The sequence below is a fragment of the Oncorhynchus kisutch genome, linkage group LG14, assembly GCF_002021735.2.
Source record: "Oncorhynchus kisutch isolate 150728-3 linkage group LG14, Okis_V2, whole genome shotgun sequence".
Lineage (NCBI taxonomy): Eukaryota > Metazoa > Chordata > Actinopteri > Salmoniformes > Salmonidae > Oncorhynchus > Oncorhynchus kisutch.
The window spans coordinates 33,627,717-33,651,195 of record NC_034187.2 but is presented as its reverse complement, the minus strand read 5'-3'; the positions used below and the strand labels follow the sequence as shown (position 1 = coordinate 33,651,195).

At 41.7% G+C, this 23,479-nt stretch overlaps 3 protein-coding genes across 5 annotated transcripts in view; all 3 read left to right on the top strand.

Moving 5' to 3' along the window:
• The window catches only part of LOC109903156 (disks large-associated protein 2), a 156,829-nt gene extending 151,497 nt beyond the window's left edge, over positions 1-5,332 (top strand). The window contains exons 10-14 of the mRNA XM_031788283.1: positions 937-1,022; positions 1,193-1,635; positions 1,746-1,837; positions 4,263-4,418; positions 4,804-5,332. Of these exons, the coding sequence (XP_031644143.1) occupies positions 937-1,022; positions 1,193-1,635; positions 1,746-1,837; positions 4,263-4,418; positions 4,804-5,010 (984 nt within the window). The 3' untranslated portion in view covers positions 5,011-5,332. The remainder of the gene's footprint in view (positions 1-936; positions 1,023-1,192; positions 1,636-1,745; positions 1,838-4,262; positions 4,419-4,803) is intronic.
• A 6,050-nt stretch (positions 5,333-11,382) lies between these two features.
• LOC109903932 (protein CLN8) lies at positions 11,383-17,712 on the top strand. The gene is made up of 3 exons (XM_020500949.2): positions 11,383-11,511; positions 13,185-13,858; positions 14,265-17,712. Exons 2-3 carry the CDS (start codon positions 13,304-13,306, stop codon positions 14,577-14,579), a joined length of 870 nt encoding a protein of 289 aa, XP_020356538.1. The 5' UTR covers positions 11,383-11,511; positions 13,185-13,303; the 3' UTR covers positions 14,580-17,712.
• Positions 17,713-18,494: 782 nt separating this feature from the next.
• The window catches only part of LOC109903933 (rho guanine nucleotide exchange factor 10), a 91,849-nt gene continuing 86,864 nt past the window's right edge, over positions 18,495-23,479 (top strand). For 2 of the 3 annotated variants that reach the window (XM_020500950.2, XM_020500951.2), the window contains exon 1: positions 18,496-18,633. The gene's annotated coding sequence lies outside the window, so the exon portion shown is untranslated. Of the gene's footprint in view, positions 18,634-23,479 lie in introns of all 3 variants that reach the window. The other variant, XM_020500952.2, reaches the window with a different exon arrangement.

Here is a 23,479-nt window from a genome sequence, read left to right as displayed (position 1 = left end):
CCTCCCAAATATTACTAGTCCATGTAGACTGTAGGTTATATGTAACTTCAGGATAAAACCTTTATTGACAATACTTCTAATAAAGGGCCAGCCATACAGGATGGTTTTTGTTTGAAATACAGTCAGGTCCATAATTATTGGCAGCTTTGATAAAATGATTTTAAAAAGACTATAAAATGAATAATACAAACACTGAGCTATATTTCATGCTCCAAACATTTTAGAAAATTATATTATTTTATACTAATGCAATTGCTCAATTGGGGTTATTGTCTTGCTGGAAGATCCACTTGTGGCCAAGTGTCAGCCTCCTGGTGAGGGTAACCAGGTGTTTGGATAAAATGTCACGGTACTTAGTAAAGTTCATGATGCCTTTGACCTTAACAAGGGCCCCAGGACCAGTGGGAGCAAAATAGTCCCATATCATCAGAGATGCCCCACCATATTTTTGTAATGCAGTCTTTTTTTGCTCATCTTTATAAAGGGTGCCAATCATATGGAGAGGGTGGGGTTCAGTTAGAGGATCCGGGCACCCTCAGGACAAACAGGGATCAGTCTCTATCATCCCTGGCCAGCACCATGCACCAATGAACACTAACCAAAATCTGTGTGTCTGTGTCACACACCAAACCCCTGGTGATCACACCTCGGTAACTCCCTAATCAGGTTTTGTAATAGGTTTCTTTTTTTTAAACTACCACCACTGTGTATCTCCACCACGGCAGCTTGTTGTTGGTATAAATCACTGTGCTGGGGTGTAGACAAACTGGTTGTGTTCGGTTGGGTTCTCTGCCTCCATAAATCACACTGCAGTTATGTTCTGTCAGGCCGCTTAGAGTTGAGGAGGTGCAGCACCGGCCCCAAACCAATAACCCCACGGACATCTGGGAGCGGTAATAATGAGAATACTGTTGCTGTGTTATTATGCTGTATTAGGTGGAAGCAGCCACCGACTCGGAGTCAGAAAGTAAAGGGTCGAAGGAATACCATTCTGTGGGGATCCAGGTGGAAGCTGACAGACGGTAAAATTACTTTTTTAATAGGTTCCTTTTCCCATTTCTGGATTTGTGCTAATCTTTAACAATGTGTTGTTATTAAAGCCACCAGCCTTTCCTCTTTCTCTACCTGGGTGTGTTTGTTTACAATATCCCTTGATGGCCTAAATATTTGCTTTCCCTAATCTGTGTCTCAGAGGGCAGGGCAGGTTGAAGCGCTCCAACAGTGTAACAGCCTCTGTGCAGGCTGACATGGAGATGGAGGGGTTTCCCACTATGGAGGACAAGGGCCTACAGTTTGGAGGGGGCTTCCTAGGGGGGCACTCTGAGCCCAGCACGCCCACCCAGTATGGAGTGCGCACCGTCCGCACCCAAGGCCTCTTCAGCTACCGGGAGGACTACCGGACCCCTACGGAGCCCCCTTGCCCCCAGCAGACCTCCAACGAGACCACCTGGCAGCTAGAGCCCCCCTCCCCCAGGGAGCCAGCAGAGTCGTCTGGCGAGTCGGGCCGGACGTCCCCCGCCTTACGGAGGGATGGAAGCTGGTTCATGCAGCTGCTCCACGCAGAGACCAAGAGGATGGAGGGATGGTGTAAAGAGATGGAGGCAGAGGCGGAGGAGAACGACCTCTCTGAGGACAGTGAGTGGGATAGGAGTCATCATATACAGTCAATTAGCAGACATTTTTCTCCCATAGAGACTCGCAAGACTTTCCTATGACAGATGATCAGTTGAATGTCTGTCTTTCAGTCCTAGGTAAAATCAGGAGTGCGGTGGGCAGTGCTCAGCTCCTTATGTCTCAGAAATTCCAGCAGTTTTACTGGTTGTGTCAGCAGAACCTGGTGAGTAACAAGTCACTGTGTGTCTGTGTACATACGGTATGTGAGCGTGTTTGTGAGTGTGTGTTTAAAAAAAAAAACGATTGCGCTACTCTGTGAAAGGAAAGGACACAGTTATATCGGCTGCATTCCTGTATCCACCGGCACGGTTCTCTTGTCTCTTACATAGAATGGCTTAGGCCAACAGGTCAGAAGCTTTTAAATGCACCATTGAGTGTGAAAAAACCTTATTTTTTTGTGTTTCTATCTGAGATGTGAACGTCTTGAGGAGAACAATGAGAGACTGTGAATGTACGCATTCCCAATGATGCACTCACAGCTCTGACTAGAATACTGAGACGCCCGCCTTTTACATGAAGAACTATTGCCACAGTCCACTCTCTTCATTCTATCAAAAAACACTCGGAAGGGCTGGAATATATGGACGATACTTTCCTTGCCGCTAATCTTACCCCTCTTTATTGATATCAGCCAAATATCCAATATTTCAGATTAAGCCTGTCTTTGCTTATGAAAAAAATGTGTTGCTATTTTTTGACATATACAGCGGAAATTGCTGCATTCAGGAAAGGCTGAAAAGTGCACAGGGATTATTTAGTTTGAACTAGTCTTTTATATAGAGTTTTCCTGCTTCTATTTCCCTCACTGTAGGGGAGAGGAGAGCAGTTATTAAAGCTTACCCAAACTGCTGCATCTCTCCATATGACAAAGACAGTTTACAAATAATACTGCATACACTTTCAGAACATGGATTTGAGTCCGTTTGAAGAAGTGGCGTCCGCAAATAAGAGGCTTAAGGAGATGTCTAATTGCGCTTTATCGAGCCCCCCCCCACCCCCCCCCCCCACCCCCCCACCCCCCACCCCCTTTTTCCTCCTGGATAACATAAGCTGGAGTTGAACAAGCTTTCAAAGACAGACGCAGAGTATAGCAGCAGGTTTTATTGTGGGAGGAGCTACAGGATTAAGTCATACTGACACAGGCAAGGCTTATATTTCCCAGAATCCTTTAATGTGTCAGCCTCATTCACTCCCCCAGTATAAATTGATGCTTTTGTATTTGTTTGCTTATGCTGGATTGTGTGCAGCCTTCTTTTTGAACCCCCAGCAATATTGATGAGATGAGCCCAGCGCTGTCTTCCCCCTACTTCTCCTTTGGGCCTCTGTGTATCTCCCCTGTGAAGTTTCAGACCGAGACGATGAATGAGGTAGATCAGTGATGGGGTGAGATCTCAGCCTGTCACAGCCTCTCCACACTGCTATGAGTCACCCATCAGGCCTGATCTGGTGCTGTGCATTCAGAATAGTGCCTCAGTGCCTCTACACCCCGCCACCCCCCCCACACCTCTTCTACCTCTACTCCCGGGCCCCGCCCCGCCCCACCACTCTATACTATAGTGGAGAACTGGATAAACTTACCCATGGCTAACTGTAATCTAATTATAGTCTCACAACTTATTGAATTACTCTTTAGCAGGTACTTACTCTATGTACTATAGTATAAGGTATACTACAGCTTTAGGACTTACATAACTACCAAAGATTTACCTGGTATGTATCTACATATACTGTAGGTCTTAGCATCACTTTCTAGTGGCAGTGACCTAAACTATTGCGTTTAGAAATTGTGCAATTACCTTTTACCAATGTACAGCAACTGTATTTCTTAACACTGAGTAAGTACTGCTTACCATTTTTACTTTCTGAGACCTTCCACTATTCATTGTAATTCAGAGTGAACCTGGCCTTTACTTCAGAGCCTATATATTCAGATCTACATCCAGAATGCAGCAGTCTGAAATGCCACCAGACAGTCGGCTGGGATATTGTTGTGCCCTCCAGCCATTCAATATATGAAGCACATAAAGTCACTGAATTAATGGGGGGAGATGGTGACCCGCGACCAATGGGATGCTATGGATCTTATTTCTCAACTCTTAACTTCATAACAGAGTTGGAGGTATTGGTTTAGGCTATAGTCTCGCTAATATTGTCTGTGGGGTCAATAGTGTGACTGATTGTGACTCTAGCCGATGTGATGTGATGAATAAGACTTACTGGCAGTGAAAGAAATGTGAGCCCTCTTCATTTTTTCCCCTCAGGGGATTAGAAGGGATTGCTACTTACTGATCACATTTTTGTTATGGCTCATTTCAATGGATTGTCCTCCAAGTCCTATAGTCTAACCATGAGATGACGATGGGAATAAGATGCTTGTCTTTTCTGAACTTTGACCATGACTTTGCTGGAAACATTTGTTTTATTATTAGAAAAATATACCATAAATCATTGAGGTTTTCCTCTGTTTAAGGTCTGATAAGGACATCTAGTGGGCTTTGGTAGAAGTGCAACAAATAACTCCTGACGCACACTGGGATTTGAGTATTTGTAATTCAGGCACTGATGTGGTCCTTTATAACCCCTTGCAGGACCCCAGTGCCATGCCCCGCCCCACCTCTCAGGACCTGGCTGGATTCTGGGACCTCCTGCAGCTGTCCATCGATGACGTCACCGCCAAGTTTGACGAGCTGCAGCAGATAAAGAACAACGACTGGAGGCCCGTGGAGAAGAGCCCAGAGAAAAGGGTGGGTAGCGCTCAGGTATACAGAATACAATGTATTCTTTTTCTGTTGTCTATGGTGGGTAGTCTCAGTCACAGGGGAGACAGGCATAGAAATAGGATCCTTATATTTCTATGGTCACAGATTCAGCTACATTATTAAACCCAGATGTGAGATTACTTAGAGCCACGTAGTAGTGGTGTAGAGTGGAGCTGCTCTGTACGCGAGGACAAATGCTTAGTGAAGCATCACTGGATGTCATTGACATTGTGTTTAACTATGCCGATGTATTTCCAACCACTCAAATGGCTGATATGTCAACTACTGCCTATACAAGTTGAATTCTAGAATAGATTTCGATACGGACAGGATTTTGGTCGAGTTCGTCTCTCTTTCTTCCTGTGTCCAGTTACCACCTGTCGCACCAAAGAAGTCCATGATCGGGAAGAGAGGCGTGACACGGGAGAAGTCTCTTGACCTTCCAGACCGCCACCGCCTGGAAGCACGCAGGAGGCTGATGCAGGCCAAGCGTGCGGCTTCCTTCCGTCAGAACTCGGTGTCAGAGAGAGCAGACAGCATCGAGATCTACATCCCTGAGGCCCAGACTCGCCTTTGAGAGGACTGGGACAGGGGTCAAGGGTGAGGGGCGTCTCCCCCCTCAGACTACCCCTCAACTAGACTCTCCTTTAACTAGCCTTTTTTCTAGACTATCTACTGTACACTTCCCTCCTTTATCTGTCTCCTCATTACTTCACTATCCTTACCTTCGGAGTTCATCTCCACTCTAGGCCTCACTGAGTAGGATATCACAAAACTCCTCTTCCATCAACAGATATGTATTAGTGGATATACACTGAGTATACTAAACATCAGGAACACCCCCCCTGACGCTTTTCCCCTCAGAACAGCCTCAATTCGTCGTGGCATGGACTCTACAAGGTGTCGAAGTGTTCCACAGGGATGCTGGCCCATGTTGACTCCAATGCTTCTCACAGTTGGCTGGATGCCTTTTGGGTGGTGGACCATTCTTGATACACACAGGAAGCTGTTGAGCGTGAAAAACCCAGCAGCGTTGCAGTTGTTGACATAAACCGGTGTGCCTGGCACTTACTACCATACTCCGTTCAAAGGCACTTAAATGTTTTGTCTTGCACACTCACCTTCTGAATGGCACGCATACAAAATCATGTCTCAAAAGCTTAAAAATCCTTCTTTAACCTGTCTCCTCCCCTTCATCTAAACTGATTTGAAGTAGATTTAACAAGTTACATCAATTAGGGCTCATAGCTTTCACCTGGACACACCTGGTCAGTCTATGTCATGGAAAGGGCATGTTTTGTATACTCAGTGTATATCTAAGAATTGGTTCATCATTGGTTCATCTTCTCCTTGGTTTTCCCATGAAAAAGTTTTTTGTTAGTGGAATAGTGTTACATGATAGAATAGCCATCCCCCAAAACTCTCATTAAATTATTCTGGAAGGGTATGTATGTATATTTCAACATTTGCAAAGTGCAATTAAAAAATGTAGCTTTGAAACCTACCAGCAACCGGAGAGAATACAAACCCAGTTACGAATTGATGACCCCATGATGAGTCCAACTCTTGGTGGAAACCCCTACAATTATCCTACTGTTTCCAATTGTGTTCACAAGATAACAATCACAAAATGATTCAAGTGAACCTATTTGAAAGTTTGAAATACCTCAACTGTACATGCCGCACTGTAGCTTCTGACCAAGAGGCAGGTGGGTCATCCCTTCTGAAATGTTTGTTTTATGCACTCACAGTAAGCTCTGCTTATGTTAAAGTCGTCAAAGTTGGAAAATTCAGATTTCTACACAGTCAGGTAAAGGTCAAGGGTCATGGTAAAAAAAAAAGTGATTTAAAAATGTCTAAATCATTCTCATTACCTTTCTCCATTCCACACTATACTCTAAATGTTCCTATACTATTGACATTTCACATGTTATGACATTTACTTGAAGCAGACAACATGTAATACTTTTTTTTCAGAAAAATATTTTACATCATTTCATTGCAGTGGAAAAAATGCTATGGAAGGTTTGCGTAGCTCTTTAAATCAAATATACGGAAAATAATGCACTTTTGCACTTATAATTCTCTGTATTTCCAAGGGAAATGTAAAAACAAAGTTCACAACAGTATTGTTGTATTTGAATTGTAAGAGAGGAAATTAATATTCTTAATCACGTGGTTGATTTTTCACCTCAATCTCTCCATGCCTTCCTACATATCGTGTTGTATCAAAGTAGTGCTGTCATTTCTGCAAACATCTAGCCCGTCTCCTACCCTTGCTGCCAACCCAGGAATAACAGTGTCTGTTCAAACAACACATAAGTTACATTGTTTCATTGATTAGAACACAGCTTGCACAATCTTGGAGAACGTTTCTATTGTCGATTACCTACCAGACAAGTGCAGTGTGTGAAAAGTATTTGTACCTTTTCTAGGAACCGCTACAAGGTAATACTGTGAAACAGTCCCAGAGGGAAGAGGTATGAAGGAAGAAACCTCTCCAGGATTTGATTTAGTGACTAATGCTTTTTGATACCGGCTGATAACAAAGACATGAAAAATGTGACGTTGTAGAGATGGACTTGTTCTCTTGTGTGTGGATGGCACTGCAGGGAATATGAGTCATTGGAACACTGGGGTTATTTTCCCCTCACACAGCTCAGACATGTACTCCAGAGGCCTACTGTGATGTAGAAGTGGCGGGGACTGTATAGTGCCTGGGTCACAGTAACACAGTGAATGGTAGTGACCAGGGTTTGGATCAGTTCCCGTAAGAGGCTAGAGGAGGCCTGAAAAGGCCTGGGACTAGAGTTGTTGGGGTGAGGGATGAGGTGTGTTGATTTGAGGGGCACTTCTCTTCTCTGCTGAATCTGACTAATACTGTGCACTGTAGTGGAGTATAAACTCGATTACCCCTCGTGATGACAGGCTATCACATACTTGACAAACCTTGAAACCCCTCTGCTGTTGTAGGATATGTTAAAAGGTGATATTACACTGATAGCCACGAGGCTAGTCGGCATCAGCATTGCCAATCCTATTGTAGCTGAGTTATCTAATGTTATCTAAGACTGCAGACATCAGGACAAGCTGATTCCGCTGCAGACTGGTGTCTATTTTTTCTAATAGACTGGAATTGATTTTAAAGGTTATATTTTGGGGTAATGAGCCAAGTCACTGGTGCTACTTTTTGCTCAATCGATCCAGTACTGGGTAAACAATCAATGCAACACTTACAGTAGCACTCTCATCTAATTGATACGGCTCTAAACTACCTATTTTTGGGACTGAGAAAATGATTGTTTATTTTTGCAGGTAGGCTGCCTACGCCTGGCTTCTATTGTAACTGGTGCAGAGAGAAAGAGACTTGTCTTGCTGCAGTCAGTGCACTGTACCTTTCAGCGGTCTGGAGTCACTTTGTGTCCTGTTTGTGTTGAAGGAACAGTCTTTGTTGACAGCTTCAGGAACCGTGTGACTGGAAGGTCACCGTGCCTCCGAGTCAACTCGCCAATCGCGCCACAGAGACATGACCCCACCGTCACCTTCTCAGTGGCCCAACAGTCACTATGTGTCATCTGTATGTCATCCTTACATTGCTAGAAGATACTGTTTTGATAGCCTTGTCCTGGGGGTCAGTTCAATTATAGATGTTTGGAAACGACATAAACAAGGCACATTTTAGAGGACATTTTGAAATGTTTTGCAGCATATTACAGTTGCTTGCAGGATACAGAAAATAGTTGCATTTTCTTTTGATCATTTTATCTTTACCTCATATTTTATAAAAATTATTTATGTCTTCCATGGCTTCATTTTGTATCATGACTAGTTAGTGTGGATGAAACGAGTGTGAGTGTAGAAACATTCCCTTCCCCGGGGAGTGAAGATCTGGCTGCTGTCTGCATACATCTATCTCAGTGTTGTCATTTCGTTGGAGGGAGGGAACCAACCTAGCCAAAATGACAGGGTATAGTAGCTGTAGTGCACCGTTATCTGTCATGCAGGAAGCCAGGATCTGTGTTGGCAGGTTAGCGATGTTCCCCTGCTGTTCCTACTTCCTACAGTTTTACACAGACAGACGCGCAGCAGTGGCAGAGAAAGACTCACACTGACACATGCTGACTTAGGGGAGGCTGGGTTCTCTGCTTTGAGGTGTACTTGGTGTTGTTCCATGCTGCAGTAGTTCTGTAGGTGGATGGAGATGGTAGCTGTGATGGAGGTTGTGATGGGGTTTTCTCATATACCCCAGTGTGCTGGTTACAGAAAGGGAGCTTAATTAAGTGTCATCCCTTTAAGGTCCTTGGAAAGAGCTACCAGACTGCCTCAAAGGCCCTTGAAAGCAAAAGTGCTGATGGTTGTACTGTACTGCCTCTACTGTTGAGGATAACATGGTAAATCACAGCAGTATGTGGGTTACATAGATCTGGTTCGTCTCTATATCAGCCCTGGCATTCCTGGAGGATACACTCTGATATCCTCGCTGCTTCTTTTACAGTGTGTCATTGAAATGTGTGTGTGTGTGTGTGTGTGTGTGTGTGTGTGTGTGTGTGTGTGTGTGTGTGTGTGTGTGTGTGTGTGTGTGTGTGTGTGTGTGTGTGTGTGTGTGTGTGTGTGTGTTTTATGCAAATTCATCAGGGTTGGTGTGCTTGCATGTGTGCAAGCAAGCAAGCAAGCATGTGAGTTTGCTTCTATGAGTGTGTGCCAAATATTTTAAATTCTCTTCTCTTCCTCTCTTGTTTGCCTTAGTGAGACAGCTGTCCACTACTTTGGCTCATATTTCAGACGTATTGTCTCCTCTACAGTACCATTTCCAATTGGATTCCATCCAGATAACCCTAAATGCTCATAGCAGCATTATGAATGGAGACATGATGGCCTAAGGAATGGCAAGTAGCCCAGGTAGAGAGCCAGCAACTCTGATTGAAAGTTCAGATTAAATCTATACACTATGGCTTTAGCAGCATATTCATGCATAGCTTAGCTTCTTTTTTTCAATGCTTTTATGTCTGTGTGATGAATATTTGACAGGTCGAGGGGAAATTAAAAAGTGGAATACACAATTTTACATAGAGGATCGGAGGAGTTTATAGTGGATGTTCAGTATTGAAAAGCAGGATGCTTTTTTTTACTACCCTTCCATTTATGAGAGTAATTCTGTACTCTGCATTTGAATTACTCACTATAATGTTCCATTTGATACATACCAGTGCCATTTATAGAATAACAAATTGTGCTATAAAAATGTATCTATCCTGCCACAGACAACCATCAGTTCTCCACTGTTGGTAAAACTAGATACTTTCAGGATACTCTGCCCTTTCTGAGCCCACCATTACATAACTGTCATCAAAGGGTTGTATTGCTGTTTATCTGCCTGCTTTTGCTGTTCTTCGCTTGTAAGTACAACTCACAGTGCCATTTGAGTCCTTTAGATGGCGCTCAACTTATTTTTTATGTGTAAAAAAAACAAAAACAATGACATGGCGATTTCTAATATTTTTTCCACTTGATTTGTTACCCATGATCTTTTCCATGACCACATATTGTTTCTGTATGTCCTCATGTGTCATGACAGTAACTCTTGCAGAATACACATGGACACCAGAGGGTGTTTGTGTGTCATTTAAAACCAGGCAGTTAATACCAGGCTATAATGTCTATGGGATATTGTGTCAGCTTTTGTGGTTATAGGGGTTTTGTGCGGGGTGTAAAAGGCCAACTAATTGGGAATGAATTGTCTGGAAAATAAAGTCACTGGTAGATGTAGTTTGTTTTATCGTCTTCACATAAAGCCGACTGAAACTGGTACCACAGATAAACATAGTATTTAGTTTAGCTTCATTCTAATGAAGGCAGCAGAAAAATAATGCCATGTTCGTTGATTAGGCAAATGTGGAACTGCCAACTTCTGTAGTTCGCCACTCTTCTATCACATGCTGTGATGTTTATTGTTCATTCGCAACAATCACATGTCCCTGTTTCTCCCAAAAATGATGGATTGGGGTCTAGGACAGTTCCTCTTCATCGATGGCCACACTACATGTTTGTTTGTCTATCTGCTTTTAGTAAATATGAAATCTTTTGATGGGACTTTTTCTTGAATATATTGACATTGTAGAGAACCATCAAGATAGACTTTTACACCACTTCCTTGGTCTCGGAATGTGAAATGACTCAAATTACTAGACAAATTAAAAAGGTAGTTGTTTAGCGAAAACTATTTTCATCTCTTGTATATCATATCTATAGTGAGGATGAATATAATGCCAAATATTCATTATTTGTAAATAAATATATATAAATATATTAATATATAATATATGCCTCATTGAAACTGCTCTTATTAATGTTTTGTTATCAATTTGTTCCTTTGTTCTGGTTATTTTTGATAAGCTGTTATGATGGCATGCAAAATACTGATACGGAATGTATAATTTGTTTATTCATTGTCTTTTAGTTAATACTGTTACATTTATAAATGAATTATTCACCTGTTTATCAAAGATGCATTTATATATGTTTTATATATTATAGTGTTTACTGATTTTCTCACTGTATTTTTTTCTGTTATTTTAAACACATCACTGTAGTTCTGTATTTTACACATTTTTCAGAATTAACTCTTTGAAGATTTTGCCTCTTAAAAGTAGTTTAATCATTGCTGATATCATCTGATGTAAATACTTCTGCAATTAAATTTTTGGATGAAAAACATTTAAAAGTTTGAGGGACTGGGTAGTGTCTCGTTATTTTCTTTTCCTTCCTCCATTTAAACAAGTAGGTACTGCATGCAATGTAATGAACTAATTACTGAACTATATGAAATGATCATGCCGCCTATCATACTGCATATAGAGAGGACAATGCCTAATTAATCATTAAAAAGAGCCTCGAGACATACAGATGAGATGCCGTCATGTACATTTGGGCCAATAGAAACACGGTAAAATGCTTGCCAATAGGAGAGCAGGGAAAATATCACAGGGCGGGATTTCCTCTTGTCAAATTGAATTCATATGATAACTAACCCGCTTCTAAATTCACAGACAGCTCTGTTTGACAATAATGGACGAATAAGGTAAGTTATTATTAAGATATTTAAGCCCAAAAAATACGCTTTGCTACAATGGCAATGACTCTGCATATACTGTTGGCTTGTTAGCCAAAGCATTTAGTTTTAGTAACGTTACATTATGTTCGGTTACATTTGAGAATATAACATGTAATAATGTTGCAACTGAGGTATTGTAAAAACGTGGAGTATTTCCAGAGACCATGATATGTTACAGATTCCAATTTGTTGTGGCTAACGTTAGCTAACTCAGGGGGTTAGGAGTTAGGTAGGTAAAATGGTTAGGGGAAGGGTTAGCTAACATACTAAGTAGTTGTAAAGTAGTATGTGGTTAAAGTTCCTTATCTAAAATGCTAAAGTTGTCTGAAGGGATTCAAACGCACAACACCTTTTTTAGGTTGCGAGATGTTCCCATCCACCCTGACCAACCATCATTTTGGGTTGCTAGACGTTTGTCTTACATGCCCGACCTACCACCCTCCTATAATTTTTGCCTTAAAAGTAACCTATCTTATGTAATCATATCAAACGTAACATGTCATACTAATTTACGTGTCTCGGATTTACATTTGGCTATGTTACGTTCATGGGGCTCCCGAGTAGTACAGCGGTCTAAGGCACTGCATCCCAGTGCTAGAGGCGTCACTACAGACACCCCGTTTCGAATCCAGGCTGTATCACAGCTGGCTGTGATTGGGAGTCCCATAGGGCGGTGCACAATTGGCCCAGCAATTGGTTACAGGTTACATTTATGAGACCAGTCTGATCGAAATTGTGCCAGAGTGAAAGAACATCAGTTAACAACATTAACAATGTTACAGATTTTAGTAAAGTGGCCTGTGTTTTTCTTTACTCTGTAACAACGTATCTAACTGATTGAGCTGTTGTTGCTAGTCTGATTTAATCAGGTTGCACTACACAATTAATTGGTACTGCCTGAAACGAAATTCCTGCAGAATCGTGGTGATGTTCCTTACAAGCCAGAATGTTGAATAAAATGTTATTTGAACATATTCTACCAGTTGTCTGTGCGGTTTGTCCTTCAACTGCTCAACCTCCCCTAATTCAGAATATACCATTTTCATTATCATGGCATGCTTGGTTCAATAGCTTTTGAGGAGAGAGAACTGAATATCCAGCATAAAACTAATTTGACCATACACCTACTGGCTCTCTAAAAAGTTTGGTTTACAATACTTTCCTGTAGATATTTTGTCTCAAATTTCCAGCAGCTGAAGGACAAACCGCTTCAGTAAATGTAATTTTATTAAACATTCTGGCTTGGAAGGAACATTTACACAATTTTGCAGGCATTCGTTTCAGGCTGTATATACCAATTAATTGTGAATTACAGCCTGATTAATCAGACTAGGTTGTTAAACTCAATTGACACATGGTCAGACGAATTGCCTCAGATAAACAGGCGCCTGGTATCTTTTATGTTATTGTCTGTCAAACGAAATATGTGACATCACTCACTTCTCCGTTCTTGTGCCTCTGTGTCATTTCAAGCATAGCCATGAGTTAACCTACCAAAATCACCTTATCTTGGGTCAATAACTGATGTTTTTGGTTGGGTATAGAAAGTTCTGTTCAATGGTCTTATGGGTCATCTAGCACATGTCATAACTATTTTATGAACATTGACCATTGTGTGTTGGCTTTAATTTATTTTGCAGGATAGTTTATAACTAACCCATGGGACACCTTCAGTGATTACTGGTTACTCAACTCTGTGAGAACTCCGTGGGTGTAAGAGCAACAGACATTATCCACCATCCCACCCACACAAATCAACATGACCTCCCAGCAGGCCAACCCTTTGCCGGCATTCAAGAGCCCCGCTGACCTCAGTCCGGACTACTTCTCTTGGGTCCTTCGCCTCCAGATCATCAGCCTGGGCTTTGCCTTCTACACTGCCATTTTCCTCCTCTCCCACCTGGTGTCCACAGCCCTCTCCCAGACCTACCACTCTCTGCTGGCCAAGGAGAAGGTGTTCTGGAACCTGGCGGTCACACGGGCCGTATTCGGCCTCCAGAGCACGGTGGCAGGCTTACGAGCTCTAACCGAAGACTCTGCCTTGTCAAGGGACAGGATAAGAGGTCAGGAGGACTGGTCGTGGTTCACCGTGCTCACCGCCACGGGCTTCTTCCTGTTTGAGAATGTTGCGCTGCATCTCTCCAGTGTGGTGTTCAAGTCCTTTGACCTCGCTCTGGCTACCCACCATTTCTTTGCCCTGTCGGGGTTCACTGGGGCTGTGGTCTGGGACTCATTAGGGCATTACCTGCCAATGGTCACTCTGCTGCTGGAGATGAGCACGCCTTTCACCTGCATCTCCTGGATGTTACTAAAGGTAGAGTGTTTATGTCTTTCTTGTGTCTTTCATCATATAGAGCAAAATGTTGTTTGACTCCATTTGTGAAGCTGTACTGAAAGTTTTTTTGAAACAGTTGTTTTGCTGGTGGGCTAGACATAGAATGCACAGAGATTTCAATTCCTCTTTTCTGTTTACGTACTCAACACTGAGACCTTGCCATGATATGCAGCAGTGATAAATAAAGGTGGCCATTCTGAGAAAGGGGAACTTCTAGGCAAAAATGGACCCAAATCACATGAGAATTCCACTTTTGTTTTATTGTCCAAGATGTTATATGCAATCCATACATTGTTATAGATATCCCCAAACACTGGCAGTCGTTATCCCCTACCCAATCAGTAAATTTCCTTCTCTAAGTATCCCTCTCTTCTCTCCCGTCTAGGCGGGCTGGGCAAGAACCCTCTTCTGGAAGGCCAACCAGTGGGTGATGATCCACATGTTCCACTGCCGCATGGTGCTTACCTACTACATGTGGTGGGTGAGCTGTAGTCACTGGGGGGAGATGAACATGTACGTGGCTCTGCCCCAGCGAGTCCTCTTCTACACTGGCCTGGCCCTGCTCACAGTGCTTATCAACCCCATCTGGACACACAAGAAGACCATGCAGCTCCTCAACCCTGTCGACTGGAACTTCAGCAACAAGCCATTGCCCAACGGCCCCAGTGGAGAACGGGAAGAGAAACCTCATGAGAGCTAAACTGAGCCAAGGACTGTGATCCTGTTTTGAACAGTTATCTTTCTTTTACTATGCTTGTAAAGGAGAGGAAGTGTGACTCAAAGTGAGAAATAGTCTAACTCTAGCTTTTAAGTTTGTAATGGAAAGGAAAGGCCATTTTAAATACTATTTTCTTACTAACTCTGGCTTTTAGTGTTTTGAAGTATTTCAAGTTTAACTGAACTACTGTGTTTAAGGTTCTCAGTATAGGTCTGTTGTCTCTACAAGACGTGGGTGAAAGGGCCTTTGACGACAAGAAATGTCATAGGTGAACTTAGTTTTATAGTAGAAAAGTGTTGGCCTGACCCGTATGCCTTTGGTTATCCACCGGTTTTGATAGTGTTGCTTTATTGAGTGGGAGTGCAGATGAACAGAGAGAAAGGCATATTATTGTTCTGTCTACTCAGTTCAGCTTTCAGCAGAAAGGTGTGAATGTACTAGTTAACCTCTCTGGAATGGGGTGTTGGCTTGTTTGAAGTTCCCTGATGCACCAGTGGTCTTTGCACTTACTGGTAATGTGTGTGTGTGTGTGTGGTCACTCAAACACTATGTGCTGAGCAAAGACCAGTCCATGAGGCAGCAGATTTACTCGCTGAGAACAAACTCCGTGACAGACTGAGACTGGGTCACAATTTGGCAGGTGAGGAAAGTCTTACAGCTCTCGACCGTCATTGGAAGGCAAGCAACTTCTTTCTGTATCGTAAAAAATGCTCTTGCTTCAGAGTAGACTGTAATGTGTGCTGGTAGTGTTGTGTGCTCTAGTTGAATCTTTATGAATTAATCTTGAGAAAATGGTTCCTGTATTCTGTGGATGTCTGAGTCATATCTTTGATAGTGGGGTTGACTTAATAGTATAGACTCCTTGTAGACTCTCTAAATGTGTGACAGTGGATGCTAAGAGAGCTGTGAGAAGCAGTGTTGTTTTCAGTGGTGGTCACCAAAGGGAGTGGATAGACTCCGGGGTGGCAGGGTAGCCTAGTGGTTAGTGTTGGACTAGTATCCGGAAGGTTGCAAGTTCAAATCCCCGCGCTGACAAGGTAGAAATCTGTCGTTCTGCCCCTGAACAGGCAGTTGACCCACTGTTCCTAGGCTGTCATTGAAAATAAGAATATGTTCTTAACTGACTTGCCTAGTTAAATAAAGGTAAAAAATATATATATATATATAGATGTATAACAAGCACCACGGTGCAGGCCAAATGGATGGTGATGTCGTCCTTTTGTTACTTATCAACTCTCTACCGCTGATCTGTCGGAAAATTAAGTTGGGGGTTAATTCTTTGAGTAATCTTTCCTTTGTTTGCTATCTCCTAGACCTTCTATAAACCTGCAATTTAAATCCAGTTCATTTAAGATTCACGTGAGATGGAGTGTGTGAGAAGGAACCCTTAACCTGGTTGTTTGTGGACAGATGCATTTCAGTCCTGTAGTCTAGCATGGAGCTTTTGGAAACTACTCATCCACATTGACCTACATCCAGACTGCCATACTGTACTTCACAAATCCTCTCTTGACTTGAGAGGTGTGGAAAATAGAATAAGAATATATCAATGGTACAAACAACTTATGACACCAAGGCATTACACCGGTGATGTCATTATACATTTCGAATAGCTCCTCATGTGTTTATGCTAGAGACTTACCATTTCTTGCAATGGCTGCAGCTCAATCCCCTCTTTCTTCTGATGTATAAAGCTCGCGCCCACTCCATAATATGGGGTTTGTGAAAGTGGTACTTCTCTACACAAAGGATCCAGACAAGAAAATAGTCACGGAATCATCTGTAAAAACCCGAACTGTTTGAGCTACAAACTAAAAAGTCACCCCATGGAAAGATGAGACTTTCATGAACACGACGGCGTCATATGTTTTGCCCTTTGTCACACGCTTCAGGAGAGTCGTCTGAAGGTAACCCTGGACCGGCCTGTAAAAATGGCCCAACGTGCTTTGGGTTAAAATCTTCACTAATAAAGTGACCAAACATGGGTCAAATTTTTTATGTCTCTCAGATATAGGAAAAATTCTTCAAAACCGTAGTTCTTTTGACGGTGTTTTGCGATGTACAAATGTGTTATTCAATGTGTTTTTTATGAGCTATAGAAGTAAAGGCCAAATTAAATGATTTCTATATACAGTATTTATACCTATAGGGGTCCTAAAATTCTAATTCAAATGGTTAAATGATACATTTTATGGTCATCTTTTAAAACAATTACATATGTTAGCTTAGTAGATATTGCGATCTAAGGGCTCAGACCCACACTGGTTAAACACTTTCATTCTCATCTAGATGCTTTTTAGGAAATGGTTAGGTTCAATCTGCTTTGCATCATAGGTTTGTGTTATGTGTAATTCTGTTGAAATGTATTTCATTAGACATTTTCACACTCAGTATTACATTAGTCATATATCCTAGAACTCTGCTGGTGTTGGTTAGAAAGGATAGGGTATTACAAGTAATTCACATGGGAAAACCTCAACATTCATTACAGTATTTTCATAGTCTTACGTAATGAGTTTGTAGTTGATTCTTTTGGGTTAAGTGGTTCGAGATGAAAAGGGGGAACAGGCATCATTTCTTGTTTAACTTGGTTTTATTTTTTATTACAATAGATTATTGAATTCAAATAGATGCACGACTGAAGGCCTTCATAGCCATAATTAACCTAAACATGACTATATTTTTAAAATCTTTTTTGAATTCAGGTTTTATTATGAAGCTCATGAAGTAAGTCTTGTTGTTTAGTCGATATGTTTGCCTGGCATTAAGAATATAGCAATACAATAAAGAAAATGTACACAGTAGCTTTATTTTAGTTGGTTGATGCCAGCTTTAACCAAATACAATGGAGTTATTTATGGGTTCCAAACTTGATTATTTGTATTTCCAGTGGGAATTTTGTCATTCTTTCTTTAAATGTTTTCTACTACGATACAGTCTAATTAGTTCTGAGCTTGTATATTAACAGTGTTGGATTTGGCATTCATTTCTACTATTGTCTGTCAGTATGAAGTTGTGTGATGGATGCTCACATATTGATAGTGTCATTTTCTCAGACTACCAATCAAATCTGTTCACTTTAACATGAGCTGTCAATAAAACCTTTAACATCCTCTTTGTATTGTCTAGTCTATATTTTTGTTCTTTATTAGATTTTTTTTAATGGGGAATGAGTCACTGCTGTGTGCTCAATATATTCAAAGCAATATATTATTTATCCACTAGATGGCATGATAGGATTGGATGTAATACCTGTCTGGACGCTCAATTATCTCAATGCTGGATGGACAATGGAAACTGCCGCACTTACTTTCTGGTGCTTTTCAGATGACTTTGAGTCTATGACTTTATATATTACAGATTTGGAAAGATACTGTGAGACATCACATTTTTGTCTAGAATAGATGGACATCTGCCTGGAGTTAGTAACGTTTTGAGAATTGTTTACTGTTGATTTATTTACAGCCAGAATAAATACTTTTCACTTCAACGCAATATTGACCCAACTCACCACAGACCAATGGAACTCACTCATATGTGCCGAAATAAACAAACGAGTGTGTATGTAGTAGGCTAGTTACTTTAACTTCAAATCTGACGTGGCAAAGTCAGATTATGATGAGTTTATAAAGTGGGAACATAGATCAATTATATAGATACATCAAATAACTCACATATGGTAATGCATTCACTGATGACTGACTAATGCATGCACAGCTGTTCCAAGGGAGCCACCTCACTGATCACGTGGTACACATTGTCACACACGTACTTCATCCTAGGCGGGACCTCAGGAATGTGATTGAGTGCCCCTTCGGCCAATTAAGGCTTCGCCCCCCGAAGTCTCCACCAATTACTGAGGAGGAGGCAGTCTCTTGGATTGAGTCTAATTACATTTGCAAAAGCTTAGGAAAATGGAAAAACAGAAAATTCACTTGGTGGAGCAGAAGTTCATACTCAGTGTTTTGACTGAGATTTGTTTACACATATTTACTGTGGAACTAGAAGATCGTTGTTTATCAGGAGTTTAAATATGGTGAGTTTTATGTTATGGGACTTCAAGAGTGTTTGAAAGTGGTTTATATGTCATTTTGAGACTTTTCAAAACAGTAGTAACCACATGTTTAGCTGTATTTGGACGTGGAAGGTATCAGCAAATAGACCAGATCCTACTTTCATTATCCAATTAGTTTTTTCTCTGCAAACAAAAGTGAGTGGTCGATCCCTGCTGCGCTGTTATAACGTGGCAAATTGCTTTGCTGACATGTATCGTATTGTCAGACGAGATGCAGTGTATTGACTTACAATGTATCGTCCTGTTTTGTTTTTTTTTGTTCGGCTGCTGTTAACTGTTTGTAAATCTTTGTCCCTTCATCTTTCCAAGCAAGGCAAAGAGTACATTTTCTAATATGTATTATGCACAGCCTTTCATCACTGATTTTTAGTGTCAGAAGTTGGCAGGGCCAGGAAGGGGACATGACAATCTTGTGATGAATTGCTAGATGTTCTCTACAAACTCAATGGCTGAAATGTGTGGTGCCCATGTTCTTTTTCAAGGGTGCAGGTGCATGATATCAAGATGTCCTTAGTCATAACATGGATTGCATACCAACAAGTGCAACCTGAATTGTATTATTTTTGTCCACTCCAGACCAAGACACATATATATCTCTCTCTTCAAACTCTGTACAGTGTATCAACGTTTGATTCAAACAGTGAGCCCTTAGAAAGTGTTCCAGAGCACTCACCCCTAACTCCACTCTAACAAATTAACTTAGTCATGCATAGCATTCCTCAATAAAGTAAGTGCATGACTCTAATGATCTGGAACTTTCTTTGGTAACACTTGTATTAATCAGAAAAGTCCAATTTAATGAAACTGTTGGTCCAAGTTGTTAGAGTAGCCTGCAACCCCATCCGATCAAAGAGTATTTCAGGAATCTATGTGCCTTGGGCCAGGCTGCTAAAAGATGGTTTAGATACGGTGAGCGCTTTGATCTTCTCTTGTATTGTCTGGCTCCGTGCTTGTCCAGTTCACTTTTCATCAGAGAGTTGGGAGCCTGTGAGATTTGCACACACTACATGGTCATTTTCTGAGCAAATTGCCACGTCACTTGGCTGCTGTGAGTACAGATGTCTCCACCCCTGATAATGACTCCTAAAAAAGGATCTCTGGTATTTAGGACCAAATCCAGGTGACCAAATCACATGTAGCAAAATTGTGTTTGTACATTGGCTAAAAGTAGAGACTCTGAGCTAGAAAATGTTATATCATACAATGCAGTTGAAGAACAATGAAAGTAATTCTGCTTTGAAAGTTGATAAATGTGTAACCCCACTTTTGAGAAAATGGCCATGAAAGATTTGGTATTCCTACTGTAGAGCTCTGTTCATCGTTCACACCCTCTTAAGCCTTGGCCCCATCCATCTCTTTAAGGATTCACAGTGTAGTGAACAACCTAAGAATTCAAGACTAAAAGTGGTGTAAGTAAAAGCAAAACATAGTAGTATAGATTTACTTTATCTAGTCCTTGGCCTATATCCTAATCTGACTTTGTTGCAGGCCACGTTGTTCTTCACATTAACGTCTCTGGTAAACACACTTTATAAAATAATATTGAAGTTTGTCACATGCACAGGATACAGAAGGTGTAAACGGTACAGTGAGAGAGTTACTTGCATAGTGGAGTCTTGTTTAGACATGTAGCTAGCTAGTTAAACAATTAACCATAATTCCAAATCTAATGCTGCGTTCAAAACAACTGGGAATGGCAATCATCTCTCTGCAATCATCTCTCTGCTTCCACTGGGCATTCCACTGATTTCAAAACTCAGTCAACTTCATCTGTGACAAGGACACTGTTTCTTCCCCACCACCTCCAGAAAGTAGTCCATCACAAGGTTTTCCCACTGAGCTTTGTCGATAGTGCAATTCACTTCAGGGCAACAATGTTGGGAGCAGTAGCAAAACTTTTTCAGTTCTTCATGATATCTTTAAAAAAAATCAGAAGTAGACAGGATTAGCCACACATACTTAGCAGCTTATGTTATAGACCGAAGCATGCTACATGGCAGACCAATCTGAATTCATCTCTCGGCATGTCCAGCCCATTTTATCTCAGCCAATCATGGCTGGCGGAAAGGTCTGCTGTATTTTTCCGTGGCTAAACCAACTAGGCTTGTTGGTTTAAAATGTAACAATTTCATTCATATTTACAGATGGCATACACGTTTGTTATGAAGGCACATGAAAGTTCACATTCCAGAAGGCATTTCTGTCAAACGTATTTTGAAGAAGAAAAAAAAGACTCCTGGAAATAGTGACGTGCAGCATAGGCCTAGTTTCTTGAAACGGGTAACATTTAGGGACTGTGGAGGACTCTTGGCTGTGACCCGGTCTACTGCATACAGATGTTCTATTGCTGAGCAGTCAGGTAAACCCTGGGCCTGTAGACGGCACGCTCCGCCATGCGTGACACTTCCTTCTGCAGGGGAAACATCACACGTACATCTCCATCTCACCATAAACATAATCTTTGACTTGGCTCAAGAAGCTCTGGCTCCTGGTTTAGGCTTACATGCTGAGGATAATGCTATTACTTTCCTTCAGCATTCTGCCTAGTTTTGTCGTCGGCTTCATAACAGAGGGTTACTTTCAGATTGGAGTGTCTGTTGCTGTTTTTTTTCTTGGTGGTTGTCTCTCACAGATGCAGCTGGATATAATCGCTAATTTCCCAAAGTGTGTGTGTTGGGTCTGTAAGTCCATCCAGTGGGTAGAGGCTTATGGGGAAGCCTCAGAGTGTCTGGCAGAGGGTGAGAGCCAGGCCAGAGTACATAGCAGTCCGCAGAGAGGAGCATACTTCCCATTTTTCAGATGACTGATCGATCATGCACTTTAAATCCTCCCGTCCACCACTGAGGAGTCACTGATATGTAATGTGGAACGGATCAGCATATAGCACAGCTGTGAAACTGACTGACTGGGCCTTCCTTCCTTCTGCAGGTGGACATGGAAAATTTGTCATGAACCAAAATAAGTGTTTACCAGCTGTGAACGTCTATGTTCAGAATTGGATATGACTCAAGCTGTATAGCTTCTAGTTCTGTTTTTCAATATTTTTGGACACTTTTCCCTTTTCCATATGAAGGATCTGTGACCTCCTATTATGTTTTTTAACATTTATTCGGGTGACCTAACAAAAGTCCTAAACACATTATCTCCAGTACCCACTTTGAAGTCTGCATAATGCATATTACTGTAACAATTGGAAGCGTTTAACTGGCCTATTGTCATTTGTCGTAGTCTGAGGTTGGGAGGCCATTTTGTGCTGTTTGTTCTATTGATATTGAAATGCCTCCAGAGCTATTAGCTGGGCAACTAACAAAGAAAGACCTATTTGGGCTCTCCCTCTCTCTCCCATTGCCTCACACACTGACATAGTGTTCTGTTTTTCTGACAACATGCTGGACTCTCTCAAGGCCCCAGTCTGCACTGGATGGGTGGGGACCCTCTTTCTGAGTGACTATGGTGGTAACCTCCATCTTTAATGGGACGTTACATAGCAACTCAAGTGCTACACCAAAGATAGACCACAGCCTGTCGTTTCCAATGGGAACAAATGTGTCATAGTGGGAAAGACGAGCAAGGAGGCAAGCACAAGTTAGTGACATCCTATTGGTGCGTTCTAGCATGTATTTGCATATTTCTGCTAGGGAACGCCTACTCTGAATTGCGTGTGTGCAGTAACTCAATTTTCCCATGCATTCCTTTAAAACAATGCAATTTGTAAAAACTTTGACAAATTGTAACTTAGTCCACTGTTCATAAGAGATTTTAGTCTTGGGAACAGAACTGTATTAATCAAATGTTAGCATAATGTCCTCTATCTTATCCCACTGCCGGCCACTGGGCTTCCTCTCATCACCATATTTGTTTGTCAATGGAAATGCCAACGGATGCTTCACACTTATACATCCTGTGAAATATCTGTGGCTACACTCTCCTTTTGCCCAGCAACTTCTGTGTTCAAAGGCCTGGACTGAGATGGTTGGAAGGGAAGTTAAGCTAGTTAAAAGGGAATGATTTCATTCACCCCTTCTGTGACGATTGTTCAAAATACTGGATTCAAACCAGGGACTGTCGTGATGCCTCTTGCACTGAGATGCAGTGCCTTTATTTTTACTATTTCTACATTGTAGAGTAATAGTGATGAAATCAACTATGAAATAACACATGGAATCATGTAGTAACCAAAAGTGTTAAACAAATCAAAATATATTAGAGAGACTTCAAATTGCCTTGATGACAGCTTTGCACACTCTTGACATTCTCTCAACCAGCTTCACCTGGAATGGTTTTCCAACGGTCTTGAAGGAGTTCCCACATATGCTGAGTACTTGTTGGCTGCTTTTCCTTCACTCTGTGGTCTGACTCATCCCAAACTATCTCAATTTGGTTGAGGTCGGGGGATGGAGGCCAGGTCATCTGATGCAGCACTCTCATTCTTGGTAAAATGGCTCTTACACAGCCTGGAGGTGTGTTGTTTTTCAACAGGACAATGACATGACTGTCCCACTAAGCCCAAACCAGTTGGGATGGCGTATCGCTGCAGAATGCTGTGGTACCCATGCTGGTTAAGTGTGCCTTGAATTGGAAATATATCCCAGACAGTGTCACAAGCAAAGCACCCCCACACCATAACTCCTCCTCCATGCTTTACAGTGGGAAATGCACATGCCGAGATCAAATTTCCACCGGTCTAATGTCCATTGCTCGTGTTTCTTGGCCCAAGCAAGTCTCTTCTTCTTATTGGTGTCCTTAGTAATGGTTTCTTTGCAGAAATACAACCATGAATTTTCCTCTGAACAGTTGCTGTTGAGAT

Bases quoted from the DNA above. Each gene is read 5' to 3' on its own strand.
- LOC109903932 (XM_020500949.2), top strand. From the start codon at position 13,304: ATGACCTCCCAGCAGGCCAACCCTTTGCCGGCATTCAAGAGCCCCGCT. The intron at 13,859-14,264 runs GTAGAGTGTTTA...TCTCCCGTCTAG, and splicing joins TCTCCTGGATGTTACTAAAG to GCGGGCTGGGCAAGAACCCT.